This window comes from Opisthocomus hoazin, chromosome 4, assembly GCF_030867145.1.
Source record: "Opisthocomus hoazin isolate bOpiHoa1 chromosome 4, bOpiHoa1.hap1, whole genome shotgun sequence".
In the NCBI taxonomy this organism is placed as follows: Eukaryota; Metazoa; Chordata; class Aves; order Opisthocomiformes; family Opisthocomidae; genus Opisthocomus; species Opisthocomus hoazin.
The window spans coordinates 71,566,110-71,582,413 of NC_134417.1; the positions used below are offsets into that span (position 1 = coordinate 71,566,110).

The 16,304-nt window shown below is 40.6% G+C and overlaps 1 protein-coding gene across 9 annotated transcripts in view; it reads right to left on the bottom strand.

The window, feature by feature from the left end:
- The window catches only part of TRDMT1 (tRNA aspartic acid methyltransferase 1), a 36,309-nt gene extending 23,802 nt beyond the window's left edge, over positions 1-12,507 (bottom strand). For 3 of the 9 annotated variants that reach the window (XR_012763780.1, XM_075419443.1, XM_075419442.1), the window contains exons 1-4: positions 12,291-12,384; positions 3,655-3,764; positions 1,913-1,989; positions 401-472 (exon numbers count right to left, since the gene is read on the bottom strand). Coding sequence is in view for 8 of the 9 variants with exons in the window: in XM_075419443.1 (XP_075275558.1) it covers positions 401-472; positions 1,913-1,989; positions 3,655-3,764; positions 12,291-12,354 (323 nt within the window). In the remaining variant the exon portion in view is untranslated. Of the gene's footprint in view, positions 1-400; positions 473-1,912; positions 1,990-3,654; positions 3,765-9,578; positions 9,686-11,997; positions 12,152-12,229; positions 12,401-12,438 lie in introns of those variants that run through there. The other 6 variants (XM_075419450.1, XM_075419447.1, XM_075419449.1 and 3 more) reach the window with 6 other exon arrangements.
- Between the last annotated feature and the right edge of the window lie 3,797 nt (positions 12,508-16,304).

Here is a 16,304-nt window from a genome sequence, read left to right on the forward strand (position 1 = left end):
TTTTTTAAAAAAAAGTATTTCAAACAATTACCATGTTTCCACGATGTCCATTAGCAAACTATTACATTACCTACTCCTGCTTCTAAACAGTCAATGCACATTTGATGAACTGAAAATAAATATCTCAAATTTTTTACTTCTGATACAGCCACAGTTTAAAAAGACACAAAATAAAAAGAAAACCAAACAATGAAAGCTGCACAGTAACTAAGAGATGATGGCATTAGTAAAATACAAGTATTTGTTTGTTTTCACATGATCGTATGTAACTTACAAGTAATACAACACAATACTAGTAGTATCCCTGTAAAACATAATAGATGACATCTCACACTGAAATATAAAAGACCTACTTAGTTACAACAAAGGCTTAAGAACTGAAGTAGAAGTTCATTTATACCTTGGGAGAATATCAAGGATATAGAGAAAGCTCTTTGTCCGTGGATCGGACACATCACCTTGCAGGCCAATTCTAAGAAAGAATAAAGAAACACCTGCATATTACTTAAGGCAAACTGACATTTGACTTGCTTTTTTCTACTCAATGCTAACGCTTTTTCTTTTGAGTTTCAAAAAGAGATTCTGCAAAAGCATCATGCACAGATATGAGCTCACAAAGGCAGCATCCTAACAAATGCTCTAAGGAATTACAGTCTGCCCCTGGAATCCATTAGCTTACAGCAAGGTTAAAATCGAAGCATTCAGTAATGAAATCCACTCCCCATCTGCAAAGCATTTAGCATTCTGGTCTTGTCCAGCAAACCCCTTGAACACACTCGGCTCTGAAAGAACAAAAAACCCCCACTAGATTCCTGGGAATACCTCACTATTTTAAATTGAATATATTAACTTATTTCTATGAATTAAAGCCTCTGTGCTCACCAGTTTGCAGGATTGAGCCCCATGTGAATAACTTTGTAACCATTTTTGTAACATTAAACTGGACAGCTCCTGTAGGTTACAAAAATGGTAACATAATATAACAATCCCAGGCCTGTGTTCCCCTAACTTACACTTGTATTAGCTCATTAAAAAACAGAAAATCTTGAAGAGCTTTATCATCTCTCTAAATTAATTAGTCATACACAGATTTTTCTTCTCACCAGATTATTAAAAAAAAATTGTATAGATCATAGGTTTGCACAAACACTTTTTTACATCAGCACCACTCTGAAGGGATTTCTTTTTAGTCTTGGAGCATTCAATGAGATACGCTTTCTTAAACAGGCAGTTTCATCACCATGAACAGACTTTTTCATGAAGCTACTACTTTGCACGAGTACAGGTACTAGAATTTTACCTTCACTGGTCACTGCTGTCAAGCAATATTAATTTGAAACTAATATGACAGATAACATCTCAGTAAGTTCAGCTCTTAATCAGCAAGATATTTCTCTGTATCATCCACAAAATCATTTCAAAGCCGTTACCCTCCTACTCTTGGCTAAAATAGAACACTCCTCAGAATAAACTATTTGTGTGCATGTGCAATTTTCAAAGTACAGATAAAACCAGATTACACTCTTCGTCTCAGGCAGGAGTGAGAAACTCCAATCCTCCTTCTGGAGTTTCCCCAGAAAAAAATTAGATTGATATCTGAAGGGAAAGAAAGCACTCCCGAACAGCAAAATCTTCTAATTTCACTGCATGCAGAACAGGTGCTGCAAGAAGCTTACTTAATTATTGATCATGTTTCTTACATCTATTTTAATTCAGTTTAAATTAAGATTCAAATTGCTGTATTTCTTCCACTTCAGTAACACCATCATGAACAGATCTACAACACTTTTGCTTGGGAAGAGAAAGATACACAGATAAACCACACATAGTGGCACTTCTGAAAACATTTCTCCTTTAACAGTAATAACATACTGTAATAACTGCACTTTTCTCCAAAGTGTGCTATATCTACCTTGTAAATGGCTGACAGGGAGGACTCATCAAAATCATATCAAAAGATAATCTGTCAAATTCTTTCAGTGTTATGCCCTGAATAAGGAAAAAAAATAGAAGAATGTTGAGTGTTGTAAACTGTATGAAACTCTCAAGTCATCTTCCAGATCAAACTATCCCTCTTACTTCCACTATACGCTTCACCTAGCAAAAAACTACCTGATCTCCCATTTAACCTAATAATTCCAATCTTTTCTACCTTGGCAAACCATACAATGCAAATATGCATTAATTGATTTGAATACGAATCAAAAACACTAATGATGTTAGCATCAACCATCTCGAGGTTTTTATCTACTCATTCTTTCAGAAGAGGTGTGTAGCGCAGTTCTTTCGGTAGATCACATCAAAATACTGACTAGTTATTTCTCCCCATCCCTCCTCCAAATAAGTTTCATTATTCAGATATTAAGTCTTTGCATATCAGAAACAATATTAACATATTCAAAACAGGTGAAAAAATATTAGATCTTCTCAAAAGACAAAATATCTGAACAGAAAAGCAGGTCAAGTGTTAACATGATAATTTTTACAGGTTCAATTGGATTTTAACTCTTAGGAGCTTGCTCTTAACACATCCTATAAAGTTTCCCTCATCCCAGTTTTTGCCCAGTAAAAATCCCTCGAAGATATTATATGGCTGAAAGCCCTACACTGCAAAAGTATTTCTGTTCAGAGAGAAAGAATTAGGTCTGTGGCACAAATTAGTTACACACATAGAAGTTCCTCTAGACTAAATTGTAACTAACACTAGAAAGAGAACACATTAAGGGGCCAAGAGGAAAGAAAAAGTATAATGATTAAGTAACTACAAGCTGGACAAAGAAATCACTGCCTTACATATTTTGAGGAATATCTATATAGCAAATGTAATATAACTGCCCACAGAAACTAGACAAAAGTTTTTTCTTTTTCCAACAAATTTATAGAAGGTTTTAGTGACTGTAATCTGCTCATATCTATTATAAGGAGACATAGGCAAGCATTCTTCTTCTTTTCCATACAAAACTATCATTTAGCCTGTTATTACTGAGCGACTTATAGTGGTCTATTGAAGTCTTACTTAAGTTGGTGTCTTAAATTCAGTACCTTCTACAGTCACGTTGTAAAACTGTAAAAGCAGCAGCATACAGTAATTTCTAACTCAATCCAGGCAAAATGACACACCTGGTTTTCCCCTCAATTATTAAAACAGAATCCAATTTTACCTAGCTCTTCTAAAAACAAATTGGAAAAGGGACAGAATTCCTAAAAAATTTGATCTACTGAGCCCACAAAAAAATGCAAGACTGTCCCATCCAGTATATTGTCTTGTGTTTTACTGAGCTCAACTATAACTACAAAATGAAGGCATGCCTCCAAGTGATTTAATTAAATTCTTTAAAAATCCATGAAAATATTTTTTTTAATTTAAAAATATGATCTTTGTCATTCCTTTGTTGGTGATAAGCATTCCTCTTGACATTCATGTAACCTTTCTTGATGCTGCAGCCAAGACTTTCAGGAAAAGGCTGCAGTGAGAGCATCCCTCTAACTTCAACAAGCAACCGTAGCATAAGAAATCAAAGTTATTGTAAAACCACTCTATTCATAACAACATAAATTAAACCCTTTTGTTTCTCTTCTTACTAAATAAGCACAGTGAATATAACTTAATTCTACAAATGCCATACTAGAGTAAAAAAGACATTGATTACTCACCTCAATTGTCTTTGCCCATAGTGGTATGCTGGGAAAGTTGTGCTTATAAACTTCATTGGCAAGAGTGTTCACATCAACAGCAGCAACAACTTTTGCAGATGTGCAGCTTTCTGAAATTACAAAGAAAATTTGAAAACTATAGCTTCTCTTTCCTACTCTTGGAAAAACGCATTTGTTCAGTTGCATTACAGCTACACTCAAAATAAAAGTGAAATTACATGATCGAACTCTGCTGTTTTGCCTTTAAAACTTCACACGAAACATATACCGTGTTTCTAATCATATGGCCAACACTTCCCTTCCAAATATATATCCAAAAATGGATGCACACTTCTTAATTTGTAGATACAGTCACACAAACTCCAAATATGGAGCATCTCTACAGCACTCCCACCTGCACTCAGCTGGTCTCTGTGGCCACCAAGTTCCTCAACTACAGGAACACAGCTGGGTCAACCTACCGAGCCCCCCCTGCCACTGCCTGAGCCTCTCCAGCCACTGACAACTTAGAGGAACTACATGTGTTATTTTAGAAGTATACTACTTCTCACTGTGAGAAAATGGCACCAATAAATGTTTGTGATACATCTACTCTTGCAATAAAACTTGCCCAAAAAAACATTTGTGCTTATATTTCAATAAAACCTTAGGCCTTGAACCCAGCTGCTGCCTCCTTTGAGCTCAAGCTCCCCAAAATACCAAATGCAGCTCCTGTTCTCTTGATATCAAAGGAAGTACTTCTGGACACTTAAGAGGTGTTATTGAAGAGAGCACAGTGTAACAAACCTACCGACAACTAAAATCCTGAAAGAAAAATACACTAAAAAGAACGTAAATAAGCAGTGATTTATTTATGGAGTAACAGAATAACAGGTTCTACAGAAGCTAAAGACATAAAAAGAACAGTGCTTACCATGTCACGCTATTTATTATTACTAACCACAACACCTTCACTGAGGGTTTTTACCCAGGAAGATAGGCTGTGGTCACTCTTACAGCCGCAGGCAGAAAACAGAGACCGTACTTCCTGATATACGAGACTAGTTTCAACCACCAGGAAATTGACATTACGGTTACACTATGGGCACCATTTATAAAGCCCCAGATGAAACACAGGCAATTCAAAACAATTTTTTTGTAAACTGAAACAAGGCAAATAGCCACATGCCTTTGAGGAGTCTCAGAACACGCTCAAGTAACACATTAACAAATGACCTTAAGAGACATCTTATGAATTACTGCTAGTCATCTAATTATTTACAGTTTGAAGGGATGAAAAACCAAGTATGTTGTCCCCAGTGGATTTACTTTTGAGTGATGCAATTATCACCCACCTACTATCTCTCAGGTTTTCAAGGCCATCTTATTCAAAACTAAGATGCAAGAGAAATCTGGGTATTGGCAACATTTTAACAAAGACCAACCTGGTTCTCCTGGATTTACTTGGTGCAACAGAGGGCAAAAAGAACAGGAGTTTCACAACAAAAAGAGTTACAGACAGCCACCCATTAAGGGTCAACATACAAAGCGTTATTTGCAGTTCCTGTCTTATGACCAGAAATTGTAACTGAAGTATTAAATACAGGCGTACCCACAAAGACAACAGAATGACTACACCTGGGGTTACAGAACAGGTACGTTAACACTGACATCTAGCGTGAAAAGAACGCTGACTTAGCAGGATGACTGTCTCGATGTACAAGCACATTCAAGAACCAACACTTTCATCTTCCTAAAACAAAGTTTTTACACCTAAGTAATGGGAACAAACTTGAAGTGCTGTTTAAGAGGCTGCTTTTCTCACTTATTGTTTCAGTTCTTAAAACGTGTTGTCCTGACAAGCTGATCCTTACTGTGTGTTCCAGGCACTCCAGAACGGGGCGGGGGGGGAACGGACACACACACGACACACGGATGGACGACAACACATGGGGACAACACACGGGACAGGGGACAACAGCAGAAAACAAAAACACCAAGAACCTGCAATTATTATCCAAATTAACATGTAGTTTAAAAATGACAACTGGAAAGGCAGGCAGTGCGCTTTCTCTCACAACTCATGATTCAGACACTCATCCTTTTTACTAACGTGAATCCAATTTCTCCCTGCATACATACAAGAAAAAAGAAGTACTGGGAGTTTCCATCAAGGGGCCTCACAGGCTCAAGTGCCTGGAAATACTGAAAGAGCACATACCTAACAGCAATTTACTGAGTCCCCTTGCCATACACTGTTCAGTCTAAACCAGAGATGTTAACTCGCATGGAAAAGGGACAGGAACTTCTCCTGAACTATTCCACCTTACATCCCCTTTTCCCAATTCAAAGACCTGATGACTTTTTCAAAGCTTCTCCCCCTTTTCACTCAAAAGCTGTGGCTCACTTGGGAGTTCCTGTTACAGAACAGACTCCCTCTAAAAGCTGATTAAGTGTATTTGTGTGGAAATACCCTGGAAACGCACGAAGTAGCTCGAGCAGACAAGCAGATCTCACACATCCAACCTAACAAAGAAAAGCTTGTGTACATTTCAAACAGTGCGAAAATGAAACATTTTTTAAGAACTTCTTCCAAAATTTAAATAACTTCGATGTCAAACTGTGATACTCTGTTTTGCTATAGCAATTATATTTATTACTTGAAAATGACTGTTGGAATGCATCATAAAAAAAGAATAAAAGTGGAGTCAAAAAAAACCAAACAAAAACAAAAAACCCACAACAGAATCAAGACTGTGTTTAACTATTCCCACTGACAAAAGGCACAAAAGCAACTCAGGACTATGAAAATGCCCCTGAACCACTGACTTAGTGAGATGTTAAATCAATCCATCAAAACACAGCAGAACTTAAATACAGAAAAAGGCAGAGCTCTGGAGGCTTTTCTTTTTTTTCCCCCCTAAACAAGTACACCCAATTTTCAAAACACAGCCATTTAAGAGAATTACAACTATGCAGAAAACAATTTAATTTTCTGCAGACTAAAGAAAAAACAACTACACATTTTCTCAGTGGAAATAAGTAGCTGCTGGAATACTTTATTTGTAATATTTCTCAACACCACAACTTTCAAACCGAGACTTTGCGTCTCTGAACAAGATGCTGTAGCTCAAAAAGAAGCCACAGACAAGACAAGGAAGTTACTGAGGGAAGTGTTAGGGCTTATTTTTAGGTAGACTAGATGGTAACACTTTCTCTTGGCTGAAAACAGGTGAACTCAAATTTGTATCATCCTATTAGGAAAGTACTGATTTTGCACTTGAGCCTTACAACCTCTAGGATCCACATAGCAGAAACCCTTTAACTGTTGTTTAAATTGCCTGAAGAGGTAGAAATCAAACTTTGGGTCCTAATTCTCTATTTTGTCATATACACAATACTTACAAGCCATTTCAGCTATGTAGTAGACACTCAAGTGAAAGGGACACTGCTGTAATGATTGGAAGGCACAGCATTTGAAACAAAGGAAGATGGGATGCATGTATTAGCTTCGGATTTAGAAAAAAAAAAAAAAGGTGCCATCTTCAAACGCCAAAATTAAAATTTCTGACATTACAGTATCTGCCCTTTTCCTCTTCAGAATTGATTCCTTTGTCATGTGTTTCTAGCAGACTTTAAAATTAACATAGATCTGTTTATATTCACCACTGTAGTTCTGTAATAGAATCATCAATGCCAGCAGAGCACACGAAAATACATGGTGTCACACCAACAACGTCAGCAGAGCCTGGTGGACCACAGCACACTGGAAAATCAGAGCCAGAACAATTATCTATTCTAATAGGTATACGGAAACAGATGGAAAAGGGAAGATTAGTCACATGTTTTGTCAGTCCTGTTTCCTTTTATCACAGAGCAAAGATTTCATTTCTGAGTTGTCAGCGCTCAGTTGAAACGATTAGGCTGAACTGCCCATGGCTACCATCAACACAACTGTCAGTAAACTTGATACCTGCTTCCTGCAGGATACTTCCTAACTTTTTTCACTGTTCTATTTATACACAATTTGTTCATTTTCAGCTACATAAACTATGTAAATTTACATTATAGCACAATTGGCACCATCCTGTGCTACAAAAGGCTGTATTTTAGAGAGGCACTACATCAAAATTAGTTTAGGTGTAAAAACTTGCTCAAACAGGCAATATTTTTGTGTTGCATTGTGCTGAATCCTAAAACTGCTTGCCAGTTTTGTCTCCTTTGCCTCTCCTCCTGAGATAGCTACGCTTAGTGTAATTACGCACACCAGTTTATTATGCTGTGCAATTCACAGAGATGACAGAGTACAAGAGACTCAAATTCTTACTCTGTAAAATTGAAATATAACAATTGCAGAGGAAAAATACCACCAACTTTATCACTGCAAAAATTACAGTATTTTTTAAAAGATATCCTTTCATGTTTCATGCACAGAGACTTATTTAGTAACCTGGCAGATTAAAAACACTTGTGGCAGAGGCCTGGCACCTATTATTCACAGGAAAACTGTCTAAATTAATATACCAGTTTAACTTTGTTTTGGTTGGGAATGAGGAATAGCAGGCTGTTTGTTTGATGGGGAAGTTGCAAAGGAAATTAATTTGTAGCCATAGATTTTCTAAAAATAAAACACTATTTTTCACTGCAGAAACTGTGCACTTTATATATGAAGAATACATTCATGCACACACACATATATATATAAAGTATTGTAGATTTACATACATACGATCTAAACATCAACCTTTATAAATTTCTCAAAGTTTGGAACACCGGGTGGGAAGAAGGAAAGAAAGGCACTCCCATCTCTCAGCTGCCTCAATCTTTCAAGAGTGTGAATATGAACAGACTCTCTGATTTCTGACCTCAATCAACCTCAGCTTTCTAAATCATATCTTTTTGCATGTCTTTGCTGTTTAAACTTACTATTATAAAAGCATTCAAAATCTAAAACTAAAAATTCTGCATTTGCTGAGTTATCTACAGCTGAAGCATCTACACAGAGCCAGACAATCCCCAAGATTTTTCATTTTCAGTTTTGGACTGAAATCTAAGTACAGGAACACCCTGCTTTTCACTGTCAAAATGAACCAGAATGAACCAGATTCAACTATGTAACTATGCACTAATAACTCCTATGTACTGTTAATAGAGAAACACTTATAAGAGTGTATAAACTTCCATTAATTTAATAAAATTCAATTATTTCTTACTGTAGGTGAGGACAATCTCAAAACCAATCGCATACTACTTGGTGCCAAATGCATTCTGCTTTAATGACAGCTGCCAAAACAATGAACATCCTCATCCTGCAAACTCCAGTATATGCTATCCTAAAACTAAGTCTATGAAGGAACACAGACAGAAAGGCTTCAACATAGAAAAGGCAGTGTAAGATTTCCTGGAAAATACCTATTTGCCAATTGGAAACACTGGCAATTGCAGAGAAAAGTAGAAAGTTGGACCAGCTCCACGAATCATAACTGGCCACAAACCGGCTACATGATGCGGCCAGGAACCAATGCTGAGCCAGAACTGCAAAATCCCTTTTGTAAAACAAATAGCTTTCCTGAGGTGCTGCCACTTCAGTATTCCATGCTCACTCTCTTTTCTACATGTGTCTATCATTTTTCTTGGCTGTACAGACTCACTAGAAACCATACCAAGAAAATAAAGTATTACACATAATCTTCATCTCTTGTGTATCTGGTTTATGAAAGCACTAGCAAAATGGAAGGCTTTCTTTCAAGCTTCACATTTATACAGAAAAAAACCTTCTAATACTTCTGTAGTTGATTTCAACGGAAGATGCCAAACAATCTGTCATTTGCTAAATAATATCCAAAAAATTGTATCAGCAACACTTTCAAATAGCATGGTTTCATGTACATATACAGGCCTAAAACATATAAGCAACCTTGTTATTATATACAAAAAGTACTTACATAGGAACATTTTTCTGTTTGATTTCCACATAAAAGCAAACACTTAAATCCCCCTTGACTTTACTTTGTTGTTTTACAAATTGTATAAGAAAACTGAATCCAGATGTCTAGGAGAATTAAAAAGAGAAAACATCAGAAACGATCAAAATGCCTGACTATCTCAGTATTCCTGAATGTAATTCAATTCATCAAAACCACTTTTATATAATGACCTGTCACCGAATCACAGAATGGTAGGGGTTGGAAGGGACCTCTGTGGGTCATCTAGTCCAACCGCCCTGCCAAAGCAGTGTCACCTACAGCAGGCTGCACAGGATCTTGTCCAGGCGGGTCTTGAATATCTCCAGAGAAGGAGACTCCACAACCTCCCTGGGCAGCCTGTTCCAGTGCTCCGTCACCCTCAGAGGGAAGAAGTTCTTCCTCATGTTCAGACGGAACTCAGTGCAAATTGCATAGAATCCTTTTTATTCAAATTGCCCAATTATTAGTTTAACAACACTCAAAAGAAGATTTTCATCTAGAAGCGTAAGGTTTAGACTTTTCCAAGACAACACAACGCCTATGGGCTGAGTTCTCACATGCTTCCCAGAAAAATAAGCACCCAGATTTGAAAAAAAGTTACACCAACTGCAATGCAAATAGCATTGTATTGACACATTTTGCAAATTTCAGTTGGCATTTCACCATTTAGTACTATCCAAGGTCATTTACACAAATAATAATTTAAGTGTCCTCTTATACACAGACCCTTTGGCTGCCACCACTACAGAAGAATCTCGGTCTCACTCTTCATACTTACCGTAATTTCTTCAGTCCAGTGCAAGCCTAGAATAACAGAAATTACAACGTGCACTGACACTGATGCATTTGTTCAGCAAGTTCAGAAACAGTAAGCTTGGAAATAAATTTACCCTTTCACAAAATAATAAAAGGTTTTGCTTAATTCCTTCACCCTCCAAACGACACGATGTAAATGAGATAGTTACTGCGTATAGGAAGGCTTGAGAGCACGTATGTACTGCATACACGTTTACAGTATTCCAATAATCTTCTAAGGCTGCATTCCCAAGATTCCAAATCTTTTTTAAGCATTTTGTTGTGTTGTAAATGACGATTTCTTAGGTAGTCATCCACAGGATATCACATCTGGCATTACAATTTATTAACTATTGCAGAACATTACCAAACTTTCACAAGACATCTATTATTGTTAAGAACAGAGCTAGATAACATTCAGTAAAGCTTTGTTACACACATACATACACACACACACCCCCCAACACATGACAAATGGCTGAGTGAAGGACCATGGTGCAGGCTAAGTTTCAGGAACCAGTCCACTTTCTGTGGAAACACAGAAATTGCCTATCACATGGATAGCTCCTCATCACTTCAGAAACCAGACTACTAGAAAAGTAGAACATTACCATTACACAATATACAATGTCCAGCACCCTCTTTTCTTTGACACACTGCCAACTCTTTAGTCTGCTTTAAGTGAATGAATGGTGCTAAATTAATTCTATGCTGTACACAAACTTTTAATTTTACTCAGCTCACTGAAAAATTAAAAAGATAACTTTTCACCTGATGTTTTTATGAATATTCTCTTTGTTGCAGAGTATAATAGAAGGGCTGCTAATGGTTATGAAGGCTGAAGTATTTGAGGGATTGTAGTTACATTTAAAATCATTGTGGTTGTTTTCTTCAATTACACAAATTTTTGTTGAAATCTGTACTTCAACGTAACAAGGCCTAGGGTACTTTACAAAGGACATCTAAAGCCCTAGCTCAATTTTTTATCTGGGGAAGCCAAGTCAGAGAGTCTACACGGCTTGCTGAAGGCCACCCAGGCCATGCTTTAACAATCCGGCAAATCCAGCTCGAGGGTTCCTTGCACCAGATCAAAAACTCACCTGGGCACATGGTCTAGCACGAACTCTCTATACCAGTTTTCATATTTAGAAAATGTTATACCAGTCTCACATATGGGTCATGGATCACGTATCAGCTATCCACCTAACCGTGCGTCATGAAAACCAAGCCTGTGGGATAGCCTGGCTAATCTGACTGTCCCCCTCTGCTTCTGCGTGATCCCAACCCCATTTGCAGCAATGGTTTGTCAGTCATAGTCGGAGCACGTATTAACACAGACGAAACCACGGCCTTCCCAGGAGCAGCCGCGCAGGCCAAGGCAGGCCCACGGACCCACCATTTCCACCCCAGCGCACTCCCGGGTACCTGGTGGCTCCCAGCAGGCCGCGAACGCCTTCGGGCGCTGCTCGGCCTGCAGCCACGCACCACCAGCGCGGACACGCCGCCAGCCACAGCCCGGCTGCCAGCGCCCCTCGCAGTTCACCCCCACGCAGGCCCCCCGTGGGGCAGCCCCCTCCCCGGCTCCCTTCAACACCCAACCCACCGCCGTCAGGTCGCTTTTCCCGCCCCTGCAGAGCGGGAGGTTGTGCCTCCGGAGCTTGGGACGAGGGTTCGCCCTCCCGCACCGTGCTTGTGCAAGGCAGTGGGGAGGGGGGGGGCCGACATGCCCGGCTGGGGAAGTGGCTGCGGGAGGAGAGGGGCCATCTTAGCCCGCCCCATCGAGAAGATGGCGCCGTTCACAGCCCCCCCACCCCCCCAAGGGTCGGGGGTCTCACCGAGAACATGGCGCCCTCGGAGGTGGGGGTGGGCAGGGGGGCGGCGGCCGCTCGCCGGTACCTTTCAGGGCCTGGTGCATCCCCCCGATGCCGCTGTAGAGCTCCAACACCCGCAGCGCCGCCATTTTCCGGCAGCCGGCGCCCGGCCCGGCACTCCCGGCGGCCCCCCCGAGCGCCGCCCGCCCGTTCCGCCGCTCTTTCGTTCCTACCTGCCCGCCCTCCTCCTTCCACCTCACGGACAACAACTCCGTGCTGAACCCCGCTTGTTGCGCAGCCCCGAACAGCGGCTTAATTGGCGTTGCTAATTGCTCGTTAAACCCCAAAGTGGGCTTAGGCCCGGAGGATGAAGCTGTCACGACTGGTTCCGCTGCCCCGAGGTGGACGTGGGGCAATGGCAGACGGACGCGGGGCCGCTACTGGCCGGCAGCTCTGCCACCTGCACCCTCCCGGGAGCTGGGGGATCAGGAGGAGGCCTTTCTCCCCGCCATCAGGCCCCTTGGGGTCAATGTCTCCACACAGGGGCAGCCATCAAGTCCCCAAGCCCATCGCGCTTCCTCAGGCCCTGTGCTACCACAGGGTGCCCAGCGGTTCAGGTGGTTTGTGCCTGGCCAGGGCACAGGGAGAGAAGGGGGACGCGGGGCGGCGAAAGGGGCTCGTCCCTGCGCGGGGGTCCAGCCGAGCAGCCGCTGTGAATGGCCCTCGGCAGCCGGATGGGCCTGAGCGTTTCATGATTTCAGCGTGCCGTGATGTTTTTGAGAAGTCATTTCAAAGCCTGCAGCACTGGTGGAACAGGAAGGAAGGAAATAACTGATGAAACTGTTCCAATTTGCCCAAACACTGCGAAACTGCTTTTGCTAAATTGAAAAGGAAGAGGCAACTCAAACACATTGTTGCCCACTATAAGTAGCTTGTTTTTAAAATAAATGCTAGACAGATGCATTTACATACATATATATAAACCAACCAGAGTAAATTTCTTGCACACTGTAATGTAGGTTACCCACCACATAGAAGTAATCACTCACCTATGCCTCAGTTTGTAGATTTATATTGTAAAGTGAAGATGAAACATTAAAAAAAAAACAACAGAAAAAAAACCAAATGAACAAAAAAAAAAACTGAACATGTTTCTCTAATAATTTCTTGAGTTAATAATATTTTTGTGGAGCCTCTTAGAAGCCTGTCAAAAACAAGGTGGATTTGAGGAATATTTATTTTTCCTTAGAAGCTGCCTCATCCAGCCTGTCATAGTAGCTCCTACCTCTTGCCTTTCAGTGGAGAACGAATTTTTAGATGAAACTGGAGGGCAAAAAAGAGAGAAATCTGCTGCCTTTGAACACACTTCTCCAGAATGTGGGATGCATCAGCTGCGGAAATCTGGAATTAGAAACAAAATTTCAGAGTAAGAATATTGGTCCTTGCCAGCTTTTTCAAAACAGTTCTGTCATTCACCTGTGGATCTTCCTCATCAGAGCCTGGGGCTGCTGCTTTATTTGTCAGCCATGGAAGTAAGCAGGTGACTAAAACAAGTACTTCTAGAATTTCTGAAAGGCAGGTCAGTAGCTGAGGTACCAGAGGAGAACAGCGTACATTGCAGCCAGCGGTGAGGCAAGTTGCCTGTATGGATGGCTGACAGAGAACTGAGGAAGGTGGCTGAATCACATGGCGCAACAAAACCGGGAATGTGCCAGCTGGAGGAAACAGTCATGGGACAAGGATGGTGAAGACCCCGAAGAAGAGGTTTCAAGATGATGAAGGTGGCTACAAAGAGCAAGGTTGTTAGCAGCTAAGTAGATAGACTTCAGTAGGACCCCTTGAGCATAGAGATGCAAGGTGAAGGTAAAGAAAATGGCAGCTTTTAGACCACTTGGGGGGTTGGAAGTAGATGATCTTTAAGGTCCCTTCCAACCCAAACTATTCTATGAGTCTACTTAAACTAGTAAAACTGATGAATAAATTTGAGCTCCTTGTATTACTATTTCAGCAACCTACACATCACAGCAATGCTAGATACTGTGGTGAGTGGGAGCTGTAGGCAGCCAGGAGCAGTTAATTTATGTGGAGCTGCCCACTATCTGGAGCAATTAAAGCTACAGAGGAGCAATATTTCCCTATATCAGACAGAGAGACATAGCTGAGCCCTGTTTTTCCCTCTCCTTTCCCTGACTCCAAGGTGTTCTTGCCATTCACACATGGAAAAGGTGGAGTCTGATGGAGAAAGCAGCAGAGATGTCTTTGCTATCCTGATGGCAGTAGAAAGTCCCCTGCTCAGGGGAAATCCTCCACCTACCTCCTCCACCAATGTAGTAAACTGGAGAATCTGATCAACACGCCTCTGCTCTGGCAACAAAGACATTCATAAACTGGGTTGGGATTTTACTGGCTTTTTCTTGCAAGGAATGGGAAACACCAAAATTTCCCTAGTGCTCATTTTTAAACCACTGCCAGTAGTCAGTTTTATAATTCTGCATAGCTGTGTCTGCCCTAACCTGGTTCTCATTATTAACTGACAGCTGTGAGAAGGACCAAAATGAAAACAGGGAATCTGCGAACAGTTACTTTTAGCGCTCTTCCCTTTATAAATGCAAAGTCAGCATAATAATAACCATACTATTTTGGATGAGACCTTACATAATAGTATTTAAGGTATGCTGCTTATTTGAGGCTGGGGCAATGGCCGAGAAGTGCCGAGATCTGTGGCCACTCATATCTTTCTTCTTACAGAAAAGCTGAATGATTGCAGAGGGAGGATGAGCCCTGTGAAAGTGATTGTTCATACTTCACTCAGAAAATCTTGCTAACACATGCAGCCACTGCCATGGGGCAGGCTAAGCAGTTGCTCACTCTTTGTCTTGTGACCCCAAAGCAGCCACATGTCTGCGAAATTTCCCAACTGTTTCTCTCTGACTTACTGAAATCTGGATATTGTGACAGCTTATTCTTTCTCTGCTCCATGCATATAGGATGGATAGGATTCCTGTAAATCTCAATGAACATTTCATTTGATTAACAAAGGAAATTAATAACAGAGTTGAAGTCCAGTGTCCATCTCTGGACTCTTAACAGTTTTTGGGATACAGGGATCGGCTGTTTCATGTATCAGTTATGGCTCAACAGCATAACTGGCTTTAAATAACAATTGATAGCCTTTTTTGAAAAGATGTTAGTTTACTCTGAATGAGCACTCTATAAAACTATGATAATTCATTGATGAAACAGCTATTTTCTTGTTTATAGTAAAATATATTTTAAGCAAACTGATCATTTAATGACATTTTTTAAGCCGTTGACTTAAGCATGTGATATCAGCGTTTTCATTGAGACAGCTTTTGAAAGCTCCTGCCTCCTAGCAACTAGCAGCACTTCCTCAATGTAGAACTTTCCAAAGTTTGCCCACATCTCTGATGAGTGCTATGATACAGGTAATCATGCTAGATCTGAAACTGTTGCTCTGGTAACCAAGAAACACATCCAGCGAAACAGCTACATGTGGTAAGAGGAACACGCAAACGAAACCACTGCAAGATTTTCTCTTCTTACAGTGCTTTAAAATTGTTAAAAATGTTACAATTATCAGTGCTGCCAGACAACATCACAGAAACATGCAAAACCACTGCCTTGAGATTCTGCATTACACTTGGCAGCTGAAAGGTAAAATTACCGACTATGCCTGGACCGTGTACTCTTATCGTCAAAGTGAGAAGAAAATATTTTCGCCGTTGTGTTTCTGTAATTCACACCAGCAACAAATGCACACAACAAACATGCACAAAACGTTTCATAGGCATCTCAGGCCTCTGCAGTTACAAGTAACTCTTCTCCCTGCCCTCCCATCTGCAGCAGAGCAGACACTAACATGCCAGCAAGGCCTCTGCCTGCACCCAGCTGCGAGCAGGAGGTTGCCAGTCTGCAGTGCATGTCACGGGGTTTTATTGATGGGACAGTACTGCAGCAGCATAAATTGTTTGAAGTTTCCTTTGAATGTAACCCCTCAACGTAAGGGTAGGTAATGGAAGCCAGTAGACCTGTAGCTGTGAAGTGTTTGTGAGCATTTCCTCTATATTAAAAAAATGGA